The sequence below is a fragment of the Helianthus annuus genome, chromosome 3 (assembly GCF_002127325.2).
Source record: "Helianthus annuus cultivar XRQ/B chromosome 3, HanXRQr2.0-SUNRISE, whole genome shotgun sequence".
Taxonomy (NCBI): domain Eukaryota; kingdom Viridiplantae; phylum Streptophyta; class Magnoliopsida; order Asterales; family Asteraceae; genus Helianthus; species Helianthus annuus.
In genome coordinates this window covers 119,233,358-119,240,013 of record NC_035435.2, presented here as the reverse complement: position 1 = coordinate 119,240,013, position 6,656 = coordinate 119,233,358, and the positions used below count along the sequence as shown (strand labels likewise).

General features: G+C 30.8%; 1 protein-coding gene across 1 annotated transcript; it reads right to left on the bottom strand.

The window, feature by feature from the left end:
• Window positions 1–1,942: 1,942 nt before the first annotated feature.
• LOC118490482 lies at window positions 1,943–6,335 on the bottom strand. Its single transcript, XM_035988143.1, has 5 exons — window positions 6,156–6,335; window positions 5,889–6,065; window positions 2,784–2,870; window positions 2,619–2,690; window positions 1,943–2,192 (listed from the first exon to the last, which is right to left on the bottom strand). The coding sequence occupies exons 1-4, from the start codon at window positions 6,333–6,335 to the stop codon at window positions 2,625–2,627; spliced, it is 510 nt and encodes a 169-aa protein (XP_035844036.1). The 3' UTR covers window positions 1,943–2,192; window positions 2,619–2,624.
• Window positions 6,336–6,656: the final 321 nt, after the last annotated feature.

Genomic DNA, 6,656 nt, shown 5'->3' with positions numbered 1-6,656 from the left:
TTATCAAATTAGCACCTACTAGAAGAACCTGTGTTTAACTAAACAAGAATTTTGCAAATCATAAACCAACTCACCCAATAGACGATGTATTCAGTTCCTTTGTAGAGAGAGTTACAGTGATCATTGAAACATGCCTTGTGATTTCTATACTGCAAAAATACAAAATATATATAAATTTAAACAGTAATCATATTTTGATCATATTTTCTATAGAAGCTCAAGATGATCTTACCGTAGTAAGCCCTCCTCTGATGGTTCCCATGTATCAGTTATGTCTGTTGATCCAATGGTTGTAATTTGATGAAGACCAACAACTCTCCTCTATGATATTCTAGTGGTTCGCATGTATCAGTATTGATCGCTCTGCCCATTGCTTTAAACATATTTTTTGACGATCTTTTTTCCTATTAAATGGAACAATAAGGTGAAGTTTAAAAAAACAAACGATTATAAAATGATCAACCACTTCTTTGTAATACAAAGAAAGTGCAACCCACTTAAAAAACAGATGCGAATTTTGCCCAAAAAAAAAAAGAATATCAATTCTTCAAGTTTCACATAAACGTTTCGCTTACAAAAAAATGAGCATGTCAAAATTTAGGCAATGGGATTTCAGTGAAAAAATTTTGAAGATAATAATGTAACTCAATCAAGCATCAACTATTAAAGAATCCACCAATGATGGTCTAAATTTAGGCAATGTGATTTAGGCTCGTGGCTTGACTCATTGGCTCAGCCTGTGGCTTGTTTAAAATAACACCTAAATTGAATTTTGTTTTATAAATTTGTTTTTAAATATACCATAGATATATGGTCAGTTTGACATTTTCTAATAAAAAATCTAAGTACAATAATATAGACGGGAATCACAATTCTTGAGGTACCAAATCCATATCATTGTTTCAGCGAGTTAAGATTAAAAATATTTAAAAAAGATTATCTTATACTTTTATGGATTTTTTATATTTTTTATTTATTTTTGTAGAAATTTTTTGATTTTTTTGAAGTTTTTACAATTTTTTTGATTTTTTTTTATTTTTTAGATTTTTTATTATGTTTTTGTTTTTTATTATTTTTAAATTTTTCATTATATTTAAACGAAAAACGACGGGAGAGTACCATGGCGGCGATTGGTGAAGTCACAGTTGTGAAGAGATATCTACGAGTAGTAATTTTTTTTTTTGAAAGGTATCTACGAGTAGTAAATAGTTTAGTGATTTTACCTCATACCCATCCGGACCCGATTGGGTTTTATCTCATAATCATTCTGACCTACTCTTTTTTTACCCACTACTTCGTAACCCATCCTAACCTAGTGACTAATTTTGTTTGGCCCACCTTAACCCATCTTAAAATTTAAAATACCCATATCAACCCAAAATGGAATGGATGGGCTTATTTTGTCAGGTCTAATGTATAGTCAAGATTATTATTGCTCCTTTGTTTTCTCCAGTGAGATATTTTCTAGTTGTGAAATCGTATGGTTATTCTTGGTTTGTTTGTTCAGTCATAAAATTGTTTTGGTTGTAAAATGTTTAACTCTCATGTAGTATCATGTGATTCTCTCTGTTATCAGACTATGGTTTTGAGCCTTGTGATTCAAATTTTATGTAAAATTGTAAAAGTCTTTTTGTTTATGAAATCATTTTAATCTCTACGTTCTTTATAAGTTTTGACATAATTTGTACTCGCAAAGTGGTAAAGTCTTTTTGATAAACTCAAATGAATCTTCAAATCTTTACAAGGGGTTGACATGAATTTTAAATATGGTTCTAAGGTTTCATAGAATCTTATAACTTTTGGTTTGTATGTTTCATCTTTTCCATAAAACGTAGCCAACGACCAAAGGGCTTGTAGTCTTAGATTTACATGTTTTGAAAAGTTATCACATTGTAAATGCGTCAAACAATTTGTAAAATAGTTATAAATAGATGGACAAAAATTAAACAAAATGATAGGTTGACTTGTTTAAATGTTAGTGCAATGTAAAGCCAGCTCATTTGTTAAATAGTATATAAATCACCACAAACTACATATGTTGCCACAATCTCAGTTTGTTGTTTAAGGAATATGCGGTGCCAAGTAACCATCAAGTAAATCCCGTACTTCTTGCACACGATGTGGTTCACAATAAACTGTATAGTATCGGACATATTCCCCCCTTTAATGTGATAGATGTCAAATGGGGTCACCTGGATATTATCAACACAACATTAGTACCAAAAAATTATCGTGGGTAAAAGTTGCTTTTGTGATTTTTATGGGAATAGGAAACCATTAACATGACACAAGTACAACATCACTAAGCATAATTAAAATTGAATAATAAAATTAAATAATAAAATTGTGTGTAGGAGTACTCTTCATAAATAATAGATGGTTGGTATTAGACTGATAATTGATTATGTGTATAATAGACTGAGGAACAACAAATTTATTAGGTATTAACTGACGGTGACTTATTATATTTAAATTTTATTGGTGGATGTTTCACATATTCACTTTCACAATGTAAGTGGGCTATGTTTATTGTTAACGGGTCAAACAAAAGGTTTAAACGACTCAAACTAAAAAGGTTTAAATAAAACATAAACGGGTTAAAAAGTTGAACCGCAAACCTTAATTCATGCACCAATACAACATACCAAATGCATAACCCGCATGTCAAGTATGCCAAACAGAGCCCCAACCTATTAAACATAGACAAAAACAACAATTTTGTGAGAATAATATAACAACTTATTGGGTTTTTTTTTTTTTGTCAAAACAAGTTTTTTTATCACCTGGCGTAAGGGAACAAATCTTTTAAGAATTGCAACATCTAAAAGCAACAATGATGGATATGGGTGCTGGACTGATTCCGGATATCCCTACAATGTACAAATTGAAACTTCTAACAGTATTAACACTTGTTTTCGAATCATTGAATACATCAATAGGATGAGAATTTATGACACGACACGAATATACGACAAGAATTTAACAAGAAATTCACAGATTTGAGTTTATTATATACAGGTTCGGGTCAGTTTCGGGTCAAGCCCGTGAACCTGTTTAGCCAAACAAGTCGTGTTCAGGTCAGTTTCGTTTCAAGGGTTGATCCGTTTAACTCACTTTTTTTAAATTTTATTTGAGTAAATTACTATTTTGGCCCCTCTGGTTTGACCCCTTTAACACTTTTAATCCAAAAAGGAATCTTTTATCATTCAACCCCGACATTTAAATCTATAACAGTTTTAACCTCTGACACTAACTTTGTTAGTCATTTACACAATTGGACGATTTAAGAAATATATTATCAACATCATTTAATAATTTAGGGTCATGTTAAATTTTTTTTTTTAGTTTTATTATTTAATAAAACAAGTTATATATATATATATATATATATATATATATATACACATACATATATAGAATTGCGCTAAAATAAGAACCACCTCGAGTTGTGAGAACCGCGAGAACTTTTTGATCCGGACCGAGGTGGACCAATTTTTTTTTCATAAACGTAGATACATGTATTATAAACACATTTGTAAAAAAATCAAAAAAAAATGTTGTGTGTGTAATTTTGAGCACCACAAGTTTGTGTTTACGGTACCCGTAAATTTTCCGGTTAGATTTACGGTACCCGTAAACACAAACTTGTGGTGCTCAAAACTACACACACGACATTTTTTTTTTCTGAATTTTTTTTTTACAAATGTGTTTATAATACACGCAACTACGTTTTTGAAAAAAAATTTTGGTCCACCTCGCCCCGCACGGTGTCATTCTCACGGTTCTTACAACTCGAGGTGGTTCTCATTTTAGCGGTCCCCATATATATATATATATATATATATATATATATATATATATATATATATATATATATATATATATATATATATATATAGGTAGAGGATCCTGTAAAAAGTGTTCAAAGTGTGAGAAGTGTGAGAAGTGTATTATAACACTATATATAATACTATATAACACCATATAAACACCGTATAACAATATGTAACACCATATAATACCATATAACACTATGTAACACTATATATCATTATATAACAAATATAACACTATAGTTTGTCTGATAGCATGTCTATGATAGACGTATAGTGTTATATTTGTTATATAATGTTATATAGTGTTACGTAGTGTTATATGGTATTATATGGTGTTACATATTGTTATACGGTGTTTATATGGTGTTATATAGTATTATATATAGTGTTATAATACACTTCTCACACTTTAGGCCCTTTTTACACTATCTTTACTATATATATATATGTATGTATATATATGTATATTTATTACTTGTTTTATTAAATAACAAAATTACAAAATAAAAAAAGAACAATAAAAATTAACATGACCGTAAACTACTAAATGATAAAATATTATTTAAATTGTCCATATGTGTAAATGACTCAAATACACCAAGACTTAACTAGAAAAAGTTAACAAAGTAGAGGTAGGGGCTAAAATTGTTACAAATTTAAATGTCAGAGGTTGAAATGTCAAAAGATTTTTTTTAGGTTGAAAGGGTTAAATGGGTCAAACACGGGGGCCAAAATAGTAATTTGCTCTTTTTTTTATTTTAAAATGAGTTTAATGCCAATAGTAAAATTGATTGGGTATCTTATGCCAAAATTTACATTAAAACCTATATAAATTAGCAAAGTTTTTGTGCATTAGGACTTGTAAGTTGTGCTTTGGGTGTTTTTCAAAAAAAAACTTGATTTTTTTTGTTTTAACCCAAAGGTTTGTACATTTTCCAATTTTAACACTACATAATTTATTTTTTTTTAACTTTAACCCAAAACTTTTCATTATTTGCAATTTAACTTAACAAACTTTATCACTTATACTTTTCATCTTTCGCTAATTTTCGTTTTACGTATAGTTCTAAAATTTTCGAGTTAATACGACGCAACGTACATGTGTGGTTCAACGTTTTTACTTCTATTTTTCCATGTTTGACAGGTTCGTCGCAATATGCATATTATAGGTCGAGTCAGTGTTGGTTGTCGATGACGGTTGTGTGACATTAGTACTATTTGACACCGTTTTACGCCCCGCCGCAACGCGGGGTGTGCTTTGGGGATTTTTCAAAGAAAAAATTGTTATGCATATGGTTGTCGTAACGTTGGCTTTGGGGGTTTTCCAAAAAAAATTTGATTTTTTTTACTTTTCACCCAAAAGTATTTCATAAATTACTTTTAACCCAAAACTATTTGTTTTTTTACTTTTAACCCAAAACTTTTTATCTTTTACAATCTATCCTCATAACTTTTTTTACTTTCAACTTTGGTCCTTTATAGTTTTCATTTTCCGCAAATTTTGCGCTCTATGCTTGGTTCTAAATTTTGTGACTTAACACATCACAGCGTGCGTCTTTGGTTTAACGTTTTTACGTTTCGTTCTAAATTTTGCGAGTTAACACGACGCAACGTGCGTGTGTGGGTAAACGTTTTTACATCGTCTATTTTTACCCGTTTGACAGGTTTAACACAACGTGTGGGTCGTAGATCGACTTAGTTATAAATAAAGCATCCCCGCCGCATTGCGGCGGGTCGTAATCCTAGTTATAAAATATTTACTAACATAAGTTTTTATAATTAACATGTAAGTGTTTTTATACATATGTATTTTTGTTGTAAAAATGTATATTTAAATTATGAATATGAGAAAAACAAAAAGTTTGGTTCAAAATTAAAGATAATCCCATACCCAATTAACCGACCCTATATTTGTTCCGGTTGTTTTGGATATTCCCACCGGGTTCGGGTTTCATTGTCATCCCAAAATTGGTCGTGTTCAAGTTGACTCATGAATATCAACCAGTGAACACGACCGTTTAACAACACTAGCACTTGAAATTAGAAACTCACCCAACTTATTTTATTCGAAATTGCACAGTTTGCGTTATCAACTGCCTCAGGTGTACCCCAAAGCTCAAGGCACGCTTGCTTGTGAGGCCTAGTATTAGGCGTAGAGACAATAACAATGGTGGCCCCTGAACCCATGCTCAAAATCGGTAGCCATTCACCCACGAGCAAGCTCCGTACCTATAAACAAAGCATAGAAGCCACATAATGATCAATGGAATTCAAATTAAATAATTGTTGTATTAAACAGTTAAATGTAGATTTACTTACATCTTTGAGTTGCACCAGAAATTCTCTTCTGATATGGTTTGGAAGGGCATTGGCACCAACAACATCCCCAAATTGTTGATCGCCTAATACAAGAAAAATGTGTTTGTAATTAGAAAGTAAGATGGCAAAAGATAAAAGAAAAATGTGTGTGTATTCATCAGATGAACTAAGAATTTGCATTAGAACAAGTAAAGCAAACGCAAGTGCTCCAAAGATATTTAGCACACACAATTACGACACAAGATACATACCCTGTTAACGGTCAGGTCTTGACGGGTTTTTAGATCAAACCATTAGTAAAGGTTTTTTTAATCATCATGAAACATAACTAATGCTCAAATGAGTGGACTTTCTTTATCAAAATAATTTCAGCAACAATGGTAATTTTAGACTCACTTTATTTTATTAAATCAAACTGAAAGCGAATGTATAGTTTGAAAACTTATTAACAAACCGACCAAAAATAAGATTTAAAAATAGATCGCGAAAGCAAAGCGATGA

Coding starts and splice junctions, on each gene's coding strand:
- LOC118490482 (XM_035988143.1), bottom strand. CDS start 6,335: ATGCAAATTCTTAGTTCATCTGATGAATACACACACATTTTTCTTTTA. Junction 6,066..6,155: donor TTCTGGTGCAACTCAAAGAT/GTAAGTAAATCT, acceptor CTTTGTTTATAG/GTACGGAGCTTGCTCGTGGG. Junction 2,691..2,783: donor GATTTGTTCCCTTACGCCAG/GTGATAAAAAAA, acceptor TATGTTTAATAG/GTTGGGGCTCTGTTTGGCAT.